This window comes from Oryx dammah, unplaced genomic scaffold, assembly GCF_014754425.2.
Source record: "Oryx dammah isolate SB20612 unplaced genomic scaffold, SCBI_Odam_1.1 HiC_scaffold_27, whole genome shotgun sequence".
In the NCBI taxonomy this organism is placed as follows: domain Eukaryota; kingdom Metazoa; phylum Chordata; class Mammalia; order Artiodactyla; family Bovidae; genus Oryx; species Oryx dammah.
This window is the reverse complement of record NW_024070211.1, coordinates 83,462,165-83,486,852: the sequence shown is the minus strand read 5'-3', so window position 1 is coordinate 83,486,852 and position 24,688 is coordinate 83,462,165. Positions and strand designations below refer to the sequence as shown.

General features: G+C 37.2%; 1 protein-coding gene across 3 annotated transcripts in view; it reads left to right on the top strand.

The window, feature by feature from the left end:
* GTDC1 (glycosyltransferase like domain containing 1) overlaps nt 1-24,688 on the top strand; it is a 347,990-nt gene that overhangs the window by 23,191 nt on the left and 300,111 nt on the right. For 2 of the 3 annotated variants that reach the window (XM_040228394.1, XM_040228396.1), the window contains exon 2: nt 9,772-9,975. In XM_040228394.1, the coding sequence (XP_040084328.1) occupies nt 9,797-9,975 (179 nt within the window). In that variant the 5' untranslated portion in view covers nt 9,772-9,796. Of the gene's footprint in view, nt 1-4,169; nt 4,236-9,771; nt 9,976-24,688 lie in introns of all 3 variants that reach the window. The other variant, XM_040228395.1, reaches the window with a different exon arrangement.

The following is a 24,688-nucleotide window of genomic DNA, read 5'->3' as shown; positions in this document are numbered from 1 at the left end:
AGATCCTGGGATAGCCCTTTGAGAAAACAATGACATGTTCCCTTATCTTCCAAATTTTTTACAGCCCCATAGGAGGCAGAATGCAGAAATAGAGTGAAAAAGTCTGCTGATACCGTACAGAGTAGAAAACAAGTCATGTTTATGAGAGGTTCAGGGAAAGACTTCATAGAGTTGGTGATTGATGTGCAGAAACTGTAAGAAAATTTCATCAGGTGAACTTGAAGAAAAGACTGATAGAAAAAAGATAAAGATGTAATGTCACAGAAATATAAAACAGCTACATGAGTGTGAGTGCTTGATATTGCTCCGATGACATTCGGAAGTAGAGGAAGAGGACTGAAGTGGGAGAAGGGGAAGCAAGGCTGTAGTGAAAAGAAAGGAATAGGCCTGAAAAGGAAGGTCGTAACTCCCATGTCTAGTGCCTTGGGTTTTGTCCTTAGGTGATGGAGATATGGAAGATATGTGAACTTGTCACTTCATGATCAGGTTTGCATTTTGGATGATTATTTGTGGCTGGATTATGGACAATGGTGTGTTGGGAACCAGATTGCGTGGTGGCATGGAGACCCAGTTAAAAGGGTAATGCAATAGTTCAAATGAGTGATGAGATAATTTTCTGGTATAAAATATTCTATTGATTCATAAATTTGCTGCCACATTTTAAAATGTCAGCAAATTGAAAAAAATCTTAGTATTCAGTAGAACTAATTCATTGCTGGTTTTATAGTTTAAAGTTATTCATGAAATTGATAGCAATGAAAAATTGCAAGAAGGTTAGTATTTTGTCAGTAGAATTAAACCAGTATACTCACAAAAATTTTCAAAGTTATAATTTTGCTATATAATGTTGAATATAACTTTAAAAAATATAAGGTAATGAACTTGTAATATATACACATATACATACATACATATATATATATATATACACACACACATCTAGTTGTTAGTGGAAATTATATATGTGTGAAAATAAGTGAATAATAAATCATAATGTTGCTACGGGTAGTTACTTATTGAATTTGCATTTGATACTGATAGTTATAACCAAGATTTTGTGTTAATCCAAGTCATGGCATAAGTAATGGATATTTTTGAGCAGAAAGTTAAATCCCAAATCTAGAAAGAATGAAAATATTTGTCATGGAAAATTAAATAGCCATATATGCATATAAGATTATAATTTTAAAAGAGCATGTGTTAAAAGATCATTGCAAATCATATATTTGGAACAGCATGCTTGAAAATAGCTTTAGATTGTCTCACAAATGGTGTAGCATATAAATCTTACCAAATTTTGCTTCGGATGCATAAATCCTCACTTGTTACCACAACAAGAAACAAAAGTCAGAGTTGATGGAATTAGAATATCCATAGCCTTGTGGGGGAATATAATTTCCCACATCTTTTTCAGTATGAATTTAAGACTTAGAAAAAAAAGGTTGTTATTTAAATACACAGTCATGTACAAGTTATTATAAATGTTAGGCCATATGCCCCATGATCAAATAATGAAATAATGATCAGTTTCTGTTGTACATTATTTTCGGTTCAAACTAATGCTCAAGATCGGATTTCATGCCTTACTGTTAGTCAGACTTTTCTTTATTTATGTATAATATTATCAGTGCCTATAATTTTAGTATTGTGAGTTTTTTGCACTGCATTTGATGTCTGATTATTTATCAGTCTTCAGAGATTACATTGAGGCTTTAGAGGTTAGGATATATTTGCTATGAATGACTTTTATGAAATTAAAAACAATAACTTTTTCATAGGATCCGTTTATCCTTATCTCTTCCCCCCAATATGATAATAGAATGTTCTATAATACTTTGAGGAAACTTTTTTATTCAATAGCAAAAATATATTTTTACTGCATATTTCCCTTAATAGGTTCTCTTAGGGGAATCATTGATGACATGTTTCAAAGCAGAAATCTTTTCGTGCTCTTTATTTTTTATTTTACTATTTAATGAGATTTCAGGTATATTTTAACAACTGGGGTTTCCCTGATGAATCATTAAAATAAGTGAGTGGGCTGGAAAGTAGCATGAACTTTTTTCTTAGTTGTTACCCTGTTTTACTCTGCTGGGTTACTGGTTGCTTTTTAAATAGAACCTGGGTGTGTTGTAGTTGGTAGGTGGAGGTTCAGAAGGGAAGAAGGGAAATGGTCAGTTAGAAAATACCAGGTAAATCTCTGATAATCTACTGGGAAATCCTGCTCAAATTCTACTTTCCTCAATGTACTCCATTTTGTATTTAAGCTCTCTCTATTTGCTCTGCCAAGCTCAACTTTCCAAATACTGTGTATAGGCAAATAGAAAATATATTTCCAGCAGTTGATTAAAGTTTAAGGTATTAAGCCATATGTGGATTAGCCTGTGGAATCAATTTCTCATGTGTGTGGGATTAAAACCGTTAAAACCCTCATCACTGAAACCATACCTTCCCACAACTAATAGTGCTAAGGTGTCTGTGGAATATTTTAATACAACAGGTCCTCTGATTTAAAATTGTTACTTGGTATTTGGTTGGAAAATTATTTGAGTATTATAGGTAACTGCACTGATATCATATATAAGGGCTAGTTATGGGATTCTAATCTGACTTAGGTTTAGTTTTTAAAAATCCACATGAGATATTTATACATAGTACATCTTTTTCGATGTCAGTGGCATATTGCAAATTTCCTTTAGCTATTACTGTTAAAGCAACAACAACAAAAAAACTCTACCATAGCAGTTGTAACTGCTGGAGGAGGTAGACAGAAATGTAGTTTACCTTGGAAGTGACTATGGCTTAGTGAATAAAGAAATTCGGTCAAGCTTAAAATAAATGCAGGTATGATGACAAAAGTTTTTAATACAAATTTAAAAATATTCACAGCATTGGTTTCAGGCTACTTTTGTTCTTGGTGATTTTATCAATGCATTATTATTTTTAATTGGGATGACTCTAATGGCACCTTTTCATTTTGGTCAAAATATTTATATGAAATACTATCATAATTTTTCATTTTATATTCCCTCACATTCTTAATTGTGAATGTAAATTTTTTGAAAGGTAGGTAATTCTCAGATCATTTTGACCTGTGATAATCTTAAATAAAACTTGAAGTGGTTTAAAATTCCTATGTCCAAGCTATCACTTTGACTCATTTTATATTGCTAATTTAATATTTAGCATTTAACCATGTATCATTAAATCATAGTATTGATAATGAATTAAATTTTCATAAAGCTTTAATAGTGTAGCAGATTCTCATTCATCTGGTGTCACTGGGGGATAAAATATGCTGAAGGTGAGGTTTTTTTTTTTTTCAGAACTGAAGCTTACTTATTTAAGCAGGAAAACTTAAAAGTTGTTAAAAACTTATCTGAGACATTTTTCATGCTCTTTTAGGTATGAACAGATTGTCTATTTACTCATAAAATATCATCATTCTAGTGTCATGTAGAAAGGACATGGGCTTTCTCTTTGGTGTTTATTCTCCAATGTAGGAAGTTTTTTGTTTGTTGGTTTCTTCCTTTTAAAATACCACACTCCTAATTTTGATATACTTACTCTGTTTAATTGTTTCAGGGCTTATCATCTGTGGTAGTACCTGTACTAATACTTTAATGGATTCATAAATCCATGCACCTCAGTAAGACATTTGGCTACCTGTAGGCTCACCAGCATCTTTTGGCAAATACCTGATCACAGCCTCCTGCCATGGAGGGAACCCTCTCATCCTCTGGAGTAAGGACTTTCAGTGTTGAGGCCCTGTTACTTCTGCTCCCACTGACTTACTCTCCAGTAGCCATTGCTATAGGTGCAAAATTGTCTGTATTACTTCCCTGGTGTGCTCATAAGCACCTCTAGTGTCAGGGTGACCATTTATAGTTTTCTGAGATTATTGCTAAAATGGGTAAATGGTGTACTCCCTTTATCTTTTAGTAAATTCCAGCATAACAGCAAAGGTTCTTTTTTAACATGGTGGTTTTTTTTTTTTTTTAACACTACTGCTCATATGTTTCCAGCAGTATTTCTAAAACAAAACAAGCACAGTGAAAGTATTTGAGCTGTTCTTTAATGTGCTATAATGACATTTGGTTTGAATCTTATGTTTAAAAATCAGCTTCCCCTCTTTTGCTTGCACCTAATGGGAATCATCTTTCTGCCAGGTTGTGCTTAAAGAAGACTATAAGGGAAGAACATATTTTCTTCTTGCCGCAAACATTGCAGTAGAAGTAAGTGGGGAACTGCCAGGATATGTCTGTCTCCACAAAACAAGCAGAACAAATTTCCATGAATCAAAGCCACTAAGTATAGTTTTCAGAGATGGTAGGACATAGTTACTTTCCCTCGAAAAATACCCCAAATGCAGGCACACCCTTTGGCCACTAGAAGAATGTTTCAGTAAACGCTAGGTCAAACCTGTACATTTCACTCTTCTAACTGAGCTATTAAAGGGGTGGAAATCTACTATAACTATAATCTTTTTCCCCTTTTCTATTTTTCAACCTCCCACGTGCTTGATGTTCAGTTCTGCTTACTGAGTGTCTTGAATCTGCAGCGGCACCTACACGCGCTGCCTCCACAGTGGCTGATGGTTTGCAGATAACTCATGATTCAGACCCATAAGAAACATCTGTAACTGCAGGGCATGATACGTGCTCTAGATTAATCATGGAAAAGGGCAGAGTAATGAGGAATCAGAATGCTTTTTTTTTCTGAATATTAATGTTGCTTTGAGATTATATGAGTGGAATATGAGTGGAATATTCTCTAGAGTGGTTTATATCACCTTCTATCACTTGGGGAAGTACTTCAGGTTATTTTTATAAGAAACTCTTAGAGACCTTTTAAGCATATACACCTTAGTGTGACTAGGTCAGAGGAAATAAAGCAAGATAGTAGATATATATCATATGATGCAGTAAGCAAATTAATGTTAAACTGCTTGTATTTTTTCTTGAAAATCTTGATATGATTTTAAAAATTGCCTTTCATTGGTTTCTCTTTTGCTTTTTAGAAGTTTCAATCATTTGAAGGACGAATGGCTACCATTTTGTTAAACTTTGGAGGCTGTTTATTAATGTACTATATACAGCATCATACAGGTGAAGTCTCCAGACAACCTGAAAAAATTAAGCTGCATAGCTCAGTCTCTGAGCTTACTTCTTCCTCACACAGTCTGCAGTCCTCTCAAATTCATATTTGAAATACAAGCTGCTGAAGAGGAATGGTTAACACCCAGTTCAGTTAAGTTCAGTCACTCAGTCATGTCTGACTCTTTGCAGCCCCAGGGACTACAGCACGCCAGGCTTCCCTGTCCATCACCAACTCCTGGAGCTTGCTCAAACTCATTTCCATTGAGTCAGTGATGCAATCCAACCAGCTCATCCTCTGTTGTCCCCTTCTCCTTCTGCATTCAGTCTTTCCCAGCATCAGGGTCTTTTGCAAGGAGTCAGTTCTTCCTATCAGTTGGCCAAAGTATTGGAGTTTCAGCTTCAGCATCAGTCCTTACAATGAACATTAAGGACTGATTTCCTTTAGGATGGAGTGGTTGGATCTCCTTGCAGTCCAAGAGACTCTCAAGAGTCTTCTCCAACACCACACTTAAAAGCATCAATTCTTCGGTGCTCAGCTTTCTTCACAGTCCAACTCTCACATCCATACATGACCACTGGAAAAACCATAGCTTTGACTAGACAGACCTTTGTTGGCAGAGTAATGTCTCTACTTTTTAATGTGCTGTCTAGATTGGTCATAGTTTTCCTTCCAAGGAGCAAGCATCTTTTAACTTCATGGCTGCAGTCACCATCTGCAGTGATTTTGGAGGCCAAAAAAATAAAGTCTGCCACTGTTTCCATTGTTTCCCCATCTATTGGCCATGAAGTGATGGGACCAGATGCCATGATCTTAATTTTTTGAATGTTGAGTTTCAAGTCAGCTTTTTTTTTTTTACATTTTTAAAAATTTTACTTTATTTTATTTTACAATACTGTATTGGTTTTGCCATACATCAACATGAATCTGCCACGTGTTCCCAATCCTGAACCCCCCTCCCACCTCCCTCCCCATACCATCTCTCTGGGTCATCCCAGTGCACCAGCCCCAAGCATCCTGTATCCTGCATCGAACCTAGACTGGCGATTTGTTTCTTATATGATATTATACATGTTTCAATGCCATTCTCCCAAATCATCCCACCCTCTCCCTCTCCCACGGAGTCCAAAAGACTGTTTCTCCTCTTTCACCCTCATCAAGAGACTCTGGTTCCTCTTTGCTTTCTGCTATAATGGTGGTGTCATCTGCATCTCTGAGGTTATTGATATTTCTTCTGGCAATCTTGATTCCAGCTTGTCCTTCATCCAGCCCAGCATTTCACATAATATACTCTGCATATAAGTTAAACAAGCAGGGTGACAATATACAGCCTTGACGTACTCCTTTCCCAATTTGGAACCAGTCCTTTGTTCCATGTCTGGTTCTAACCTTTGCTTCTTGACCTGCATACAGTTTTCTCAGGAGGCAGGTAACGTGGTCTGATATTCTTATCTCTCTAAGAATTTTCCACAGTGTGTTGTGATCCACAAAGTCAAAGGCTTTGGTATAGTCAATAAAGCAGAAGTAGACTTTTTTTGGAACTCTCTTGCTTTTTGTGTGATCCAACGGATGTTGGCAGTTTGATCTCTGGTTCCTCTGACTTTTCTAAAACCAGCTTGAACATGTAGAATTTCTTAGTTCGTGTATTGTTGAAACCTTGCTTGGAGAATTTTGAGGATTACGTTGCCAGCGTGTGACATGAGTGCAATTGTGTGGTAGTTTGAACATTCTTTGGCATTGCCTTTCTTGGGATTGGAATGAAAACTGACCTTTTCCAGTCTTGTGGCCACTGCTGAGTTTTCCAAATTTGCTGGCATAGTGAGTACAGCACTTTCACAGAATCATCTTTTAGGATTTGAAATAGCTCAGCTGTAATTCCATCATCTCCACTAGCTTTGTTTGTAGTGATGCTTCCTAAGGCCCACTTGACTTCAGACTGCAGGATGTCTGGCTCTAGGTGAGTAATCATACATCCTGGTTATCTGGGTCATGAAAATCTTTTTTGTATAGTTCTTCTGTGTATTCTTGCCAGCTCCTCTTAATATCTTCTGCGTTAGTTAGGTCCATACCATTTCTATCCTTAATTGTGCCCATCTTTGCATGAAATGTTCCCTTGATATCTCTAATTTTCCTGAAGAAATCTCTAGTCTTTCCCATTTTATTGTTTTCCTCTTTTTCTTTACATTGATCACACAGGAAGGCTTTCTTATCTCTCTTTGCTATTCTTTGGAACTCTTCATTCAAATGGGTGTATCTCCTTTTCTCCTTTGCTTTTTGCTTATCTGCTTTTCTCAGCTATTTATAAGGCCTCTTCAGACAACCATTTTGCCTTTTTCCATTTCTTTTTCTTGAAAATGGTCTTGATGTTGGTCTCCTGTACAATGTCACGAACCTCTGTCCATAGGTCTTCATGTACCCTATCAAATTTAATCCACTGAAGCTAACATCCACTGCCTTTCAATTGCCTATTCTCCTTTCCTTGGTGAATAGGGAGCTGTGATTAAAAAGAACTGATTTTAAAATGCTGGAGGATTCTATCTTTACTCCTGAAGTTCCCTGGTGGCTCAGATGTAAAGAGTCTGCCTGGATGCAAGAGACTCCGAGTTAGATCCCTGAGTCAGGAAAGTCCCCTGAAGAAGGGATTGGAACCCACTCTAGTATTCTTGGCCTGGAGAATCCCATGGACAGGGGAGCCTGGTAGGCTATAGTCCATGGAGTTGCAAAGAATTGGACATGACTGAGTAACACACACACACACGCACACGCACACTCACACGCACACGCACACACACACACACACACACACACACACACACACACACACACACACACACACACCCAAGCTGGTTTAGCCTAATATCTGGGGAGGTGGGGGGTTGGTTGTGGTGTGGGTGTGGGGTGCTGGTTGGGAAGTACCTAATTACTGTTTGTCAGCTACTGTGCTTCAATTTTATCCTCACAACACATCTCTGAGGTTAGTACTATTATCCTCATTTTAGAGAACGTGAGACTAAGTCCTGCAATGTTAGGTCACTTGTTCAAGATCATACAGCTAGGATGTGACAGAGCTGACCTTTGAACCTGTATCATCCTGACCCAAGGATTCATGCCTTTCCCACATGAGGAACACTGCTTCCTTATTTTGCATATAAGTGAAATACGTTTGTATGTCTTCCCCCAAAATGCTCGCTGGATGATTTAGATATCAAGAAATAAGATTTTTCACTTCAGTTATTTCTTTGAGAACCATTTGAGACTTTCTGCTTTGAAATTCAATTTAAGCAGACATTGCCTTGCCTGAGCAAGGTAAAGCACAGTTTTCTTAGGATCATCATTGAGTTTTTGGGACTAATAATTTTGTGCAGCAGCATTATTACGGAAAGCAATATGTTGCTTAATGAATGGTGTTTACTTAAGTCATAAAAGAGAATTCAAACATGAAATATTTTTTAAACAATGTAGTTGTTATATACTGAGTGATATTTCTAGTTTATTTCTTATAGGAAATAGCATGTAATTTGAAATGCATATATTAAGTTTTTATATTCATACATATATTTTTATTTCACTGAGCACATTAGCAAAAGTCGTATTATTAAAGTAAAAAGTTGCTTGACAGCCAATTCTTTGAGATGAAAATTTTACCACATCTTTAGTAACTGTTAATTATCACTCTTAATGCTTTTGTTGTTTAAAGAAAGATTGTAGAAACTTTGATGTTCATAAGCATGTAGCTTTACCCTATTTTTTCCATCTTCCTTTGGGGGTGGGATGTTGACAATAGTGAGGAAGTGGCCAAGTGTCTCAAGAAATTGTATCCTAAAGATTTTTAAGACTAGAGAGTTGATATTTGAGTATGAGTGTGTATTCTTCTAAATATGGATTCATTGGAGGCACTGGTAGCTGATGAATTGATGGATGGATTAACATGAGAGTTCCAGAATCAGAGAATTCCTGAACTGTCTGGAATGGGGCCATACAAATGCAGGGCTAGTGTGGTGGCATTCTTAGTTAGGACATGAGTTCAGTGACTGTCCAAGTCCAGAGAGAACTGTAGGCCAAGGTAGTGCTGAGGTTACTGAGTCAGGGTCATAACCATTCCATCCAGGAAATGCGACATCGAAGTAGGAGGGGACTTTAAACTTCCTGGGATAGGAGAAGAAACTGAGTCATTTGGAAGTAATCTTAGGACATGAAGAAAACAGAAATCAAAAAAATAAGCCATCTTTCTTTCCTCTTATGAACATAAATGGTATAAAATATTGATTCCCAAATACAAATCTCATGTTACATATTTTAACAAAAAGTGGATCAAGGGCTTCCCTGGTTGGGAGTCCAGCTTCTGGTGCAGGTGGCATGGGTTTGGTCCTGTTTCGGGGAGCTAAAATCCCACATGCTGCAGGTTACCCAAGCCCACGTGCCAGAACGAGGGGGAAGCCTGTATACCTCAGTGAAAGATCCCACGTGTCACAACTAAGATTTGATGCAGCCAAAAATAAATAAATACTAAAAAAGGGAAGATACCATAAAATAAAAAAGAATAAACCTGTTTAAAAATGTGTCTATAAATGATTTTATTTGCTTTCTGGATATAATATTTGAACATATTTATTTTAAAACAGTTATACATACATATGTTTATGTTTGAATTTTTTTTTTTTTCTTAATATCTAGGATCTGTGAAGGTTTGAAAGGGCCAATGAGTATTCTCATCATTGAGGCATTCTATGGTGGGTCCCATAAACAGCTGGTGGATCTGCTTCAAGAAGAGTTAGAAGACTCTGTCCTTTATACCCTGCCTGCAAAGAAATGGCACTGGAGAGCAAGGACATCAGCTTTGTACTTCTCTGAGAATATTCCTACCAGTGAGCATTACAGGTAATTAAAGCCCAGGCTGTGTCTCCAGCCTGTTTCAAATGCACCTGTTCTAAGGAGCTTGTGACTCTGTTAGCCTCTGTGAGATTTCCTCCAACTGTGTAATTGGTCAGTATGACTACAGTAGCTATTCCTGTAGAGACAGCAGAGCAGCTGGGTACATTGACATTCTGAGGACACCTGGCTGGTAGGAATATGGCCTCGTTTAGACCCTACATGCCTCTTCTCATTTGTCTTGTCCTTGTAGCACATGCACGTGTGGCTGTATGATGACATTATTTTGGCCTGAGATGAGAGTTGATCTTGTGCATACTTATTTTTTTTTACTTCCGTAACCTCTCATACCTCTTTGAGTGAGTATGCTGTTTTAGGGTGTCTGCTCTGTACTAGGAGCTAAGGTTGGAAGATGGATATGACCAAGATGAATATGACTCTTACAGGTTTTTAAAGACTATTCAGTTAGAGATGGATATGCAAGTGCTGTGAGAGTATGAAAAGGGGAGAAGTTGATTTCAACTGTGACAAATTGGAGGTCACTTTATAGAGTTGGTCACCTTTGCTTACTCTGGAAGGATGACTAGATTTGGGGACACAGATGGCGGGGCACAGATCTCAGTTTTGAATTTTGCATCGCTAGGCAGTGGGAACTAGCGGGACCTATTAGAAAGTCTCTTGAGACACACCGAAAAGCTGAATGGGAACTACTGATTCCATTTTAAGGAAACAAGTAGAATGAAATCCCCCTGGAACATCCCTAACGCCATGTGTCTGTTGATGGTTAAGTAGTAGATGATTATCCTACTGTGGTTTACATACCCTATGTTCTTACCACTCTGGACCCTTCTGTGTAGGGCTACATTGATGTCGGCAGTAGTGAGGAGTGCCAGACTGATAATGAATGGAGTTTGAGAAAGGTTGTTAGAGTGAGGGCACATTGCAAGCTGCAATGCCCACCTTGGCTTCAGCAGCCGTATCCATCTGCTGCTGCTTGCAGGGTGGAGCAGTGACAAGGGAGAGAGCAGCTTGAGATTTAAATGTAGGTTGCTGTTCTTAGTAGTAATTTGGGGGATTCAGAAAATAGCCGATTTGGTGTATGAAAGCCATGCATCACCTCTGAGAATTCAGATTGTCGGACGAAACAGCAGTGAACACTCAAGCCATGTTGCTTGGAATTTAAAGGTAAAAACTGTTTGGGGGCGTGTTGAGAATTTTGTATTCTTCTAATCTAAAGTGTATTTTTCCTCACATAATTAAATGTTTAATATTCTGGTGTCACCAAGTGAGTATTGTAGATTCACTAGTAGTATTAGAAATTTCAATGCATGTATCGATAAAAAATCTTAAGGGCAATGACAAGCCTATTGCTGTGTTAAGATCTGACTGTTTATAGTTGCTTTCACATCTCATTTAATTGTGTTTTCACAGCACCATTTGCATTATATTACTTAAGGTCAAGTGATCAGGTTGGCTTTATGGCACATTTTCATTTAACATTACCATTTGATATAACACATTCATACGTACCAAATGATACGATACATTTGTACAGTGATTTGAACATTGAAATGAACCATTTTTCTATCTGCTATTAGATTTCATTTTGATTATGCAGTATTTCTGAATGGAATTATTGTATCACAAATATATGTGTATGGATAGCATGCAGACAAACACTTCTGTGCACATGGCTTTCCCACTGTTTGAGGTCTGAAGCATTTGAGTATGAACATCATATTGGTTTTTGAAGCAGTCTTATTTGGGTGGTAGGTTTTTGGAATATGATAATGTAGAGTTTTACTTTCTGATAGCCATAAGCTCCGGGTCCTGTCAGCGGTATCTGTGGTCTTTCAAGCTCAACCATTTAAGCTGCAGTTAATGGTACTTATTAACGTAATCAGACTTCACTAAAAGATATACCTCACTAGTCTAACTTACAGTTATATTTGACTAGGGTTAACTTATCTACTGTTTACCAAATAACCTTTTTGAACACTTTTAGAAAAATAGCAGCAGCTTGCAAACTTATACTGAGTTAAAAAAATATGCTCACTCAATTCTAGATTGAAGTGCAAGAATGACATTTTGTTATACCAGATAAATCTGATCTCTCTAGAGACTTTTAAAGATATGAAATCGTCTTGATTTCTGTTTGCTTCCTCTGTTTATACGTTTGTCAAATGAAATCACCAAAATTCATAAAGATAAAATGAGTAAGCAACCAGTATTGCATACTAGGCAAAAACTACTCTTAACGAGTAGGAATGTATCTGATGAGAAAGACCTGGAATGTAGGTACACAGGTAATTTTTTTTAAACATCTGTACATGTAGTCATTGTTTTTATAAGCTTGTTATCTGGGTAATATTTTATTAGTAAAAAAATAAATTCACCAGCCTAATTAATCAGTTCGATTCTGCTTTATCTTGACAACGAAAGGACTATGTCATGATTTACATTTAGAGCTGTTTAATTTTTATTACAGATTACAAAAGCTCTGTGGTTTATTTTTCTCAAGAGTAGTTTGGTAATTATTAGGTTATATTAAAGCTTTGCCTTCTGGAAACTTCACAGAATGCAGAAAAATGTTTCTGAGGATGGGCCTCAATTTCATGTTCTGAAATGTATGAGTCATTTGTCCCAGGATCAAGCAATTTCTACTTTCTTAAAATATACCTAGAGTAGGCATCAAAGATATTTCATTCTTTTTTCCTTCTGCAGCATCTTTACTAAACTGAAAGGATCACTCTTAAAATCATTTTTTGTTCACTCTCTGATGCTTACCATTATAATTTAATTCCATCTGAGGTATTGTAGCAGATACTGATCATTGCCCACTTAACTACCCTTCTTCCTTGTTGACAGAATCAGTTTTCTTTGGGGTGGCTAAGTACCCAGCACTTGGGAGTGAAGCTTGACAGACCTAAGTCATTGTGATGATCCCATTCTCTGGCAGATTGTCCAGGCTTTCCTTTGAAGCTAGTGCTGGATTCTGGCAAATTTTGATTTAAGTAGATGACTTCTGGGGTTTCTTCCAACTAAGTTTTTTTTTTTTTCCCTCATTTTATAAAAAGAGAAAGCCATCTCCCGTTCTCTGTGTTTGACTGCGGTTATGATCTCTACAACTGGTAGGTGACAGCTGGAGGACGAAACACCTGGGCTGTCAACAATGTCTGATGAAGGGCTGTGAGGCTGTAGCTCCTTAGTTCTCTGAAAACCCTCTCTGGCTAAAGCATGTAGATATATTTTGAAATACATTTCCTTCTAAGTTCATAGCAAGCACAGTGAGAGAGGAACGGTAGAGGGTTGTGGAAATTAGAGTGATCACCTAGCTTTGAAGCTGTGGTTGCTTAGTTTTCATAAACGGGACAGGTTAACTGAGTTGTTCTGTGTTACATTCTTGAAATGAAATGTTGGGCAGAGTTAACCTGAATTAGGAAGCTTTCCATATCCTCTTATCGGAACCTCTCCAAGACAAGGGACCAAAGGTAAGGTGATAGACAGTGTTATTGGATGCTATCTTTTGTACCAAGAAAGGAGGTTCTAAGAACGGAACAGTGGAAGAGAGCACTGGAAATGAATGAAGATAGTTGCCTGGCGATCAGTGGAGCAGAGGCTGTCGGTGCCCCACCCACTCCCCTCCTCCTCTCTCCTGCCGCGTGTGCCCTGGTCAGCTTCCTGCCATTGGTCTCGTCAGCCTGTTGCCTGCAGAAGCAGCCGTGGGCAGCACGCCCCAAGCAACCCTCCATCTCCCCTCAGATGAAATCATTCTGAAGTGTGAACACTAGAGAAATCATTAACAAAGATTCCTCCCAAACCCTGTAAGCCAGTAAATAAAAGCATAATTCTAAATAATTCATGGGTCACAGAAGAAATTATCGTGAATACTAAAAAACAGAACTGAGTCATAGTGAACATACTGCATGTCACAATGTGGGTTGCATCTAAAGTGACAAAGCCACATCATCTTTAATAGATTTATTATTATTATTATTTTTTAAATTGTGACATTCAGAACCTTCTAGAGCTTATGGCCAAGGAAGGGCCCCTCTTACTTGAAACTAGGCATAGTATTGGGAAGGAAGAATAAAAAGAGCAAAAAATAGTGAAATTGAAAGCACACACACACACACATACACACACAAGCACATGGGCTTCCCTTGTGGCTCAGTGGTAAATAATTCGCCTGCCAAGCAGGAGATGTGGGTTTGACCTCTGGGTTGGGAAGATCCCCTGTATAATGAAATGGCAACCCACTCCAGTGTTCTTGCCTGGGAAATCCCATTGACAGAGGGGCCCAGTGGGGTCACAGAAGTGTTGGATATGAATCAGTGACTAAGCAACAACAACATATATATATATATATATATATATATATATGTATGTATGTATAAAATGGAGATGAAAAATCTTTCCAGGTTCAACGGTTAGGAGTAGAGAAAGGAAAAATCATAACGATAATCAATACCAGTTAGGATTTGTATGGCTACAAGAAACAGAAAACCTACAGAACTGAGCACTTTTGTCATGTAACACAAGTCTGAAAGAAGCAAGGTAGCCTGGTGTAAACTGACCTGCACGGGGACCCAGTCCCTGTCTGTTAATGGGGAGATTTTTTAGTTAATGCAACAATATCTTTAATGATTATAATTCCGTTCAGATTTTCCATTTCATTTTGAGTAAGGTGAGAAGTTATGCTTTTCTAAGAAATTATCCACTTTGTCTAATTTTTCAAACGTATTAACTGTTAGGAGAATTTTCTCCTTTGGAGCTCGTCTCTCTAGCTTTTAGCCGTAGAAGTCACTCATCATTTGAATTTTCCTCTCGTGAGGTTTTCCTTTTTTAAAATTATAGGGTAGACTCATGAAGACAGATACCATTCTGGTTTGGGATGCTCAGTGCCTGCCATTCCCAAATTAGCCTCAAACTGCTATACTGTGACATTCTCCACTTGGTTTATAAACTTGGCGGGAGGTAGCATTCCAGTACTGCCCAGCTCAGTGTCCTTATATCATCAGTTGCATGCATTTCTTGGGGTTTGGATGATGTTCTGACACTGTGTAAATAATAGTGACAGTAGGTATGATACAGCATCCCATAGTCTGACCCATATGTGACTCTTCCATTTTATGAGAACTGGCCAAGAGTTTTCCTCATCATTGTTGCCCAGCCAGCCAGCTTTCATATCCTGTAATGCCTAACTGTGGGATTCTCTCTCTCTTTTTTTTCTACCTGTCTGCTCTTGTGTCCAGGCAGTGCACACAGCAGCTTTCTGGTGTTTGTATGGTGCTTAGGGCTTTGTTCACAATATCTCATTTCAGGGAACTTTCCTCTGATTGACAGTATAAAACCATTTGGACTTGAGGTTGAAAATATAACTGACCCAATGCTACAACAATAGTGTGATACTGAAAACCAAATAACTGGCCATTCAGTCAGTCTCTGTTTCACTATTTTTCTCTGGCTTCCCCCTCCTCTCTCTCTCTCTCTCGTTTTCAAAGCCATGAACACATACATGAATGACTAACACTTAAATTACTCTAGCACATCCTTCATTGCAAAACTGGAAATTAACCATATTACATGCATCCTAAAGAAGTTTCCACACTGTATCTTTTCTGCTTTTCTCTGTGTTTCTTCTTCAGTGCTGTCAAGAAGTAAAATATTCCAGTAGCAGGAGAAAAAAAAGTTTTCTTGTTATGCAGTTCGTAGTTTATTCTCACCATTGACTACTAATTCAAAAGTGTTTGTATAGTTAGTAGCCTGCATTGTGAACCCACTGTTTCCAAAGAGCTAAGCACAACAGTGTGACGTCAAGTGCATGTTTTGAATACTCCTTCTAGCATATTTTAAAGATAAAATTTCACTTTTAAGATTCTGTACAGCCCCCAGGTAACAGTGCATCTTTATGTACAATATTATTTTATTTAAACAGACCCTGTACCTTAAAGATCTGTGGGGTAAATCTTCCATATGTTTAGTCTTTTGAAATCTGACAACTGTATTTTAAAAGACAAACTAGATGTTTTATTCCACTTTTACAAAGGAGAGAAAATAATTATTTTTAATGAAGGAAATGGAAAGGGCAAAAAAAAAATTCCCTAAATATCCTTAAGTGGATGAAAAATCATACTTGTTTAAAAATGCTTTGGCTGTAGAGTAAGGACCTTTATAATCTTACTTTTAGAAGTAACAGCTTATTTTTTATATAACAATTGAAACTGTGAATCAAATCTTAGAGTGCTTCTAATCTAGTTGTTTTTACTTATTTTCATTGTATTTCCACTCCTGACATTCGTTTATTGCAGAAGGCGTTTCTGCTTTATTAAGGTCTTAGTCAATGAAATATGTTTGCGTTGGGAGCTCTATAGGGTGAGCACAGAGCTGGATGTCTGACATCCTGAAGCTGTGGTGCAGCTTTTCTGGCGTCCTTCCCTTCTCTTAAGCCATCTCTCTTAGGAAAGCTTTCATGCTTACCGATTTCCTTGGAGAAGGGGATGACAGAGGATGGGATGGTTGGATGGTGTCATCAACTCAATGGACATGAGTTTGAGCAAACTCCAGGAGATAGTGAAGGACTGGGAAGCCAGGCGTGCTGCAGTGCATTGGGTCGCAAAGCATTGGACACGACTGAGTGACTGAAGAACAACGAGCCGACTTTGGACACGTTGTCCTGTTTAGTAAATGACTGATTCTTCTCCATCTTTCCTTAGTTTATACTTTGTGGTTCTTTCTCATGATAGACCTGCCAGCCTCCTGACCAGCCAGCCCATAAGGATAACTGTAGGCAGAAACCAGGAGGCCTTGTGCTCACAAAAGTGCTGCATATGCTCTTTCATTATCCTGTCTTTCTAAAGACCATAATCCTCTATTTTAGTAAATTTTTTTCCTGTAAACAGTCTTTCCTATGTTTCTCCTTGCTCACTGTCTCATGCTGATCATCACATCTTAATACTCCCTTTTTAGGAGAAATTCCTGTGATTGAATATAAGTAGTTGAGAGAAGGCTGGGGGAAGGGGGGTTTGCCCAAAATTTCCCCCAGACTGGTTTTATTTTGGCTCTTTTCCAAGCTTTTTTTCCATTTTACCCCCTTCATCAGCATGTATTAAGAAGTTATATTAATGCATATATGTGGAATCTAGAAAAGTGGTACAGATGAACCTATTTTTCTGGGCTCCAGAATCACTACAGATGGTCATTGCAACAATGAAATTAAAAGATGCTTGCTCCTTGGAAGGAAAGTTATGACCAACCTAGACAGCATATTAAAAAGCAGAGACATGACTTTGCCAACAAAGGTCTGTCTAGTCAAGGCTATAGTTTTTCCAGTGGTCATGTATGGATGTGAGAATTGGACTATAAAGTAAGCTGAGCACCGAAGAATTGATGCTTTTGAACTGTGGTGTTGGAGAAGACTCTTGAGAGTCCCTTGGACCGCAAGGAAATCCAACCAGTCCATCCTAAAGGAGATCAGTCCTGGGTGTTCATTGGAAGGACTGATGTTGAAGCTGAAACTCCAATACTTTGGTCATGTGATGCAAAGAGCTGACTCATTTGAAAAGACCCTGATGCTGAGAAAGATTGAAGGCTAGAGGAGAAGGGGACGACAGAGGATGAGATGGTTGGATGGCATCATTGACTTGATGGACATGGGTTTGGGTAGACTCTGGGAGTTGGTGATAGACAGGGAGGCCTGGCGTGCTGTGGTTCATGGGGTCGCAAAGAGTCGGACACGACTGAGCAGCTGAACTGATAGAGACACAGATGCCTAGTATGGACATGTAAATAGGGGGGCAGGACAAAGAGGAAGGTGGAACAAATTGGGAAAGTAGCATTGACATATATACACTACCATGCATAAAATAGATAGCTAGTGGGAAGTTGCTGTATAGCACAGGGAGCTCAGCTCGGTGCTCTGTGATGACCTAGGAGGGTTGGTTAGGGGTGGATGGTAAATGAGGTCCAAGAAGGAGGGGATATATGTATACATATAGCTCGTTCACTTTGTTGTACAGCAAAAACTAACACAACATTGTAAAGCAAGTATCCTTTATTTAAAAAAAGAAAAAGAGCCAGTGTCTAATCTAATATTGCTGATGGAAAGGCAGGTTTGACAAATGGGGACACACAGTGCTGATACTTAGTAAGCATTTAGTAAACTCTGTTGATTGAAAGACAGTTTAGTGCCTGTATATCCAGTTGCTATACTAGGAGCTTGTATTAAATAATCCCGAATTAAAAACCATCAGTGACTTCCTCTTGCATATCTAAGAGTCCAGATTACACCCAGGACTCATAGGGCCCTGCTTACCTCTGCAACCTCATCTCTCAACCCCGGCAACTCACTGATCTGCTCTAGTAGTGACCCTGGCCTGTCCTCTTATTCAGAAACAGCAAACTCTTTCCTGCCTCAGGTCCTGTTGTTCCTTGCTGGTCCCCTAGCTGGTTACACTAACTCATGCCTGCTCTCCACACCTTTACTCACCTTTTCCATCCTTCCCCTTCTCAGAGAGGCCTTGCCTGATCACCCTGTCTCTATTTCAGCATCCTTTTTTTCTCTCCACTCTGCAGTTACATCACATATGATTTGTAATTATTTTCTTTGTTTGATTTTTTTCTTTGTTCTGTAAGTCCCATGATGACAAGGGGCATAGTTGTCTTGTTTACCATTTTTATCCCCAGTATTTAATATGCTTCTTAGCAGATAGTAGCTGTTGAGTAAATACAGTTGAATGAATGCTTTCCTATCTGTGGTTTTGAAAATACAAAGTATAGTTGCAATTGGCTTTGCTAATTTGCTGGTTTTTTTTTTTTCTCTGCCTTCAGCACTACTAGAATCCTGTGTCCAGGGATATCATCTCTTCTACACAGAAACTGCTTAGAAACATTTACAGGCCTGTGTATTAAGGGCCTCAGTATTATGGGATTAAACTAAAGAATTCCTTATACACTTACTCACTTATTTTTATGGGCTGTATTAATCATACTATGAAATCAGTCATCATTCATTATGTAAATTTTGATAAAAAATACAATTTTCTGGAATTTCCCCTGTATAAAAATGTTTCTGCAAAAAAAAAAATGTTTCTTAGTTCAGGAAAGTTTATAGAATCTAGAATATGTATGAGATATTTTATAAAATTGCACATTATTGTATTTAAGGCTTTTTAATTTTGCTAGTGGCCACCCATGAAGAGTGGGCTTTTTAATTTATGGTGTGGAAGCTATAAGATAAATGAGAGATTAGAATTTGGCCCAAAGAAGTGTTTAGCTTGGCCACCCAATTATTTAAGCATTTTTAATTTTTACTGCTTTTAAGACTGACAGACATTCTTTGTTTTGGTCACAAGTACAACTAGTTACCATTGCTTTATACTGACTTGTTTCTAGATTTATGGTACTTAACTGGTCCATTTAGGCCTTTGTGTGTGTGTGTCTGGTTTATACTCTGTCCAAGAATGCATCTTCAGATAATCTTAAATAAAATATATTTACATGCACATATACATGAAAGTGTTCATTAAAAGAATATAAATCACTCATGTTGGAAAGAAATAATACAAAACAGTAGTATAATCAGCACTTCTGAGTTGTAATCCCATCTCTGCCATCAATTAATTGTTTGACCTTGGAAAAGTAATTTTTTTAACCTTAAAGTCTTATTTTTTTCATCTGTAATTAAAGATTTTAGTTTCTTCTATTGAGTTCTATGATATTATAAATAAGGCATTAAAATCAAGATCAAGATTTAAGGAATTCTAAGACAAAGACAAATTTATTCTGTCATTCAACTTTGTTATTAACCACTGCTTTATTTAATACAGAAATTATTTTCTGTCTTGCTTGTATATCTTGGTGAACATTTTACTTTTATTTTTAGAATTAAGAGGCTTAAGCAATAAGTCTTTCCAGTAGTGCTTATATCTTTTAAGTTGTTCTGATATAACTTATTAGTTGTTTGGATATTCTGTCCCACCCTCAGGATTTCATCATTTTATTTGCTTTTTCAAAGAGAATGTGGCTAACCTTTGTGTTTAGCTGTATGTCTCTACAGGACATATAACATAATACAGGTACACTAAATACTGAAGATGTTACGTATAGACCTTAGTCTATAGTAACAGAACAAACAATCTCTAAAATCTTGGTTTAACATAAACATGTTCTGAGCTAGGAAGAATTGTGGGACATCAGGTTGGGAGGATAAGGCAGATTTTGTCTAGTTCATGAGCATTCTTGAATTCAAGGTTAAGAATTTAGGGAGCTTTTGCTTTAGGCTATGAGTATCCCTTGAAGGGTCTTCCCAGGTGGCACTAGTGGTAAAGAACCCTCCTGCTAATGCAGGAGATGTAAGAGACGTGGGATGGATTTATAGGTCAGGAATATCCCCTGGAGGAGGGCATGGCAACCCACTCCAGTATTCTTGCCTGGAGAATCCCATGGACAACGGAGCCTGGCAGGCTGTAGTCCCAAAGGGTCACAAAGAGTCAGACACAATTGAAGTGACTTAGCTTGCATACATCCATCCTTTGAAGGCTGTCTTACTCAGGACCCTGTTAGTTGCACATAATACACTCCAATTCAAAATCACTTAAACATAAGGGAAAATGTATTGGCTCATGTAACTGAAAGTCCAGAGTGACTCCAGGCAAAGCTGGATCCAGTGATTCATTAGGCCTCTTGTTTTCTTGACTCTCCTTTCCTTTGGTGTGGCTCTCTCCAAATGGATCTTTCCCAGAGCTGAACTTATCTCTCACCTGCTTAGTTACCCTATCTGAAAGAGTGTACCTTTCTCTTGACAGTTGTAACCAAAGTCCCAGATTGAGTGGAAGGACTTTTTTTTAAAAATTGGGTGGCCTTTGAATTTATTACTGTGACAAAGAACATCTAATGTCGTGATTGGCCAGACCCAGGGTCACATGGCCGCTGTGGGGTGGACCTCCCTCAGACCTTTTGAACTGAGTGCAAGAGAGCAAAAGGAAATTGCACTGCTACTATCTGAAGAAGAGGAAGCAATGTTTTCCAGGTAAATCACAGTGAATACTGCAGTCAAACATGGAAGCGAGGTAAGGAAGACTGTGTACAGGACAATTACTACATCCGTATAGGATGGAGACCATGGATGAGCGTAGAGATGGCTATTGGATTCTTAACAGCTAATGTAGAAGTAGATTCTGAATGAGAATAACGACAGTAGGGATGATAAAGGTGAAGGAAATAGTATGAATGACATTTATATTTGCATTTCACTAGTTTTAAAATTTGTCTAGGAACTAAATTGAAATTTACCCTTATCCTATCTATGAAAAAAATATTTTATATACAAATTAATTTAGGTAAAACCACAGAGAGCACAAACTACTTTATTAGTTATAATTATTTTTAAAATAGCTATGCTAGTTGTAAATCATTTATATTTATCCATCAAACTGAATCAGTGGGTTTACTTTGGCAGCATTTTAAGTTATTCCATATACTTCGATGCAACAAAACTTACTTTTCTTTAAAGAATTAATGTAACACTCAATAAAATTTATATATATATACACACACACACATGTATGTGTTTGTCTATGTACATATTACATATACATACACACGTAATCAATAAGAGATTCACTACTTGGTATTAACTTGTCAAACTTATCACCCACTCCCCTCAAAAAAAGGGAAAAGTCAGGTATTAAGTGTGTCTATGCTGAATCCCAAAGTAGAAATGAATGAGTGAAGCTTGTGGTTGTCACTCAACTTGCACTCAGTTTAGGAAAGCCAGTGTCTTCCTCAGTGGTCTGGATTGGCAAGGCGTCTGTTTGAAGAACACACACTGTGGGCCAGACACAAATGATAAGGTGAATAAAACAGTATGCTTTAGGAATGGAATTACTTCTCTTGGATATAGTTCTATTCCTTTTACTTATTTATTTTCTCCTGTACTCTTTGGACAGTGTTCACTTGAATCAGCCTTTCTAAAGCTGTCAGATACTAATATGTTTCTAGGAAAATCTGCACACGTGGTAACCTATCTTTCACTACAATAGTAGATCTGAAAATATAGGGGATTTTTTAGCCCATAGTCTGTTTTTCTGTATATTGAGATATTTATTTATATACAAACTGTTGGTGATTTTCAGAAAATGAAAGTGGCTAAGAATGTGAACTAGTTTTTTTGTCATTGGTTTTTTGTTTTGACTCCATCATAACCTTAAGTAAAATGAAAACTTTTTCCATGAAGTCCAATTATATTAAATGCATATATTATTTGTATGTGGTGCATGTCTGTGTATGTGCATACCATTTGTATTGTAGAGTTTCTCATTCAGATGTAGTGATTCTTAGCTTTTATTTTGTGACATTGCTGAATGTCTTCAGTTTTCTCAAAGGGGATTTTTAAAACGTTTTAAAACAAAAAAACATCAATTCATTTTTATTGAAAAAATACTTCTCTATACCATTTTATAAAAAGATTGTTGCCAGGAATTCAAGCAATAGCTTAGTGCCATTATCACAAAGGTTTGGGAATCCTTGACTCTTGCAACAGGTGGAAATGGAGTTTAACTCAGGGGCTCATAAAAAATGATTAGGGGAACTATGTAATCATTTTAGTAGCAGTATTATTTTTTCCAAGTATTTAAAAATACTTAATGACATTCATATTTTATTTGCAGTACTTTTTGGAAAATGTAAGACAAGAGAAGTAGAGGTTAAAAACTGAGATTGTGCTCTGAAATTTGAGTATTGAATATGAGTAGAGGAAATGGCAACCCACTCTACTGGAGGATTCCATGGACAGAGGAGTTCATGGGGTTGCAAAGAGTCAGACACGATTGAGTGACTGACACTTTCATTTTATGTAAGTAATCATTTTGCTTTTTTTTGGGTCTGATTTTGTTATTTAGAACTGGGAATAGGAAAAAGAAGACACACATATACATACACACAAGAAGAAGAAACAGTGGCAGTTTTAGATTTGAGGTACCTGAAAAGCATTCATTCTTGTGGAAACATGATCTTAATATTTGCCTTCCTTCAGTCAGTTTTATTTTAGATAAAATGCTGGCAGATGGTAGTGATCCACTTGAACAGTGTTGAGTTTTCTTTATTTTTTTTTCCCATGGAAAAAAGCTCCCAGAAAACTTTTGTTCTTTAATGTGTTCAACATGCATATACTTTACAAGTATTAACTAGTATTAAAAATGCAGTTTCTAATTAGATGTCTAAATCTGAGAGGAGTTGTGGTGGATACCAGCCCCTTAGAATTACTGAAAAAGGAAGTTTTGATAAATAGTTGGATAAATAGTTTTCTTTTTGGCTGTTGCATCCTTCAGCTTGCTCTGGCCCCAGAATCAGAGGAATTTGCATTATCAGTGTTTAAAAAACTGTCATGTTCTAGGGTTTCTAATGCATATTGCCATTTTTGATGATAAACCCTTAAGATATTGATTATATCAAAACTTGGAGAATTCATGACAGTTACATTCTGTTATGACCACAGTAAAAAAGTTAGTACTTCAGTTATTATGGATTTTTAGTCTTTAGAAGAGCATCAGTAGTTACCGACTTGGTATGTCTTAGGTTTTAGAGAGATTGTAGGAAATCTGTAAAGTAACATCACAGCTTGGTTTTGTTTGGTATTTTTGTTTTACATTTTAAAATGTGGGGGATGATGGGGAAATCCCTTCTTTCCGAATTTATCTATATGAGTCACCTGAAGCCTTCTCTCTAATAGAGTTTAATGAAATAGTGCTATTTGAATCAGTATTTCCACATTTGCAATTCAGAATATTCAGTTTGAAATCATCAGCATTCATTTTCATTTCTGTTTTACTTTTCAATTTGCCATACAATTTTTTTTTCAGCTCCTAAGCATACTAAACCAAGAATGTCTTCTTTTTTCATAGACATGGAGCGTCAGTTGTTCTGTCACTTACTCTGTCTTGCTGACTAATGTGGTATTTGTTCACAGCTCCAAACCACAGATTAGACACTTAGATATTGACTAATCTTGACTTACAAATATTAGCCACACAATGTGAATTCTTTCAGTGTTCGGGCATTCCTAGGAATGTTTGACTGGTTTTAAGTTTCTCTTTGTACCTGTTAGATGAATTATTACGTAGTAGCTGTGAGGGACTTGGGGAGAACACTGGACTCTTAGAAGTCAGAGGAGCTGAATTCAAGACATGGTTCAGCCACTTAGCTGTCAATGGGCAGATTCATTGTCCTTTTGTGTCTTCATCTGCAAGACAGTGAAAAGAAAAAAATAATACCTGTCCATTTATCTTCAGGGTTTGTTATGAGGATCAAGTGAGATAATAACGTTCAAAGAATATTTTGTAAATGAAGATGCTATTGTGAAATTAGAATTTGTGCTGTTCTTCTTTGTAACACATTTGTTCTGAAATTTTCATTTTTAGGTTATTAATCTCTAGCCTTTATTTTCTTTTAAAATATAAGTAGAAGAGATGGCATAAAATTAATACTTTAATTAAAAAAAATTATGTTTCAAGAATGTTTGGCCCACAGCTACAATATGCTGCTATGTTTGTTCATTACAGATGGTTCATAGTGATTGGGGAAATGATAGTATGGATATTATTCAGATATTTTTGGTTTCTATTTCATTTATTTCAGTTGTGGCATCAATTTTGAATTATAACTGAACCAGCAGCAGTCAACTAAATATTATAGTGGGTGTGTGTCTGCTCAGTTGCTTCAGTCA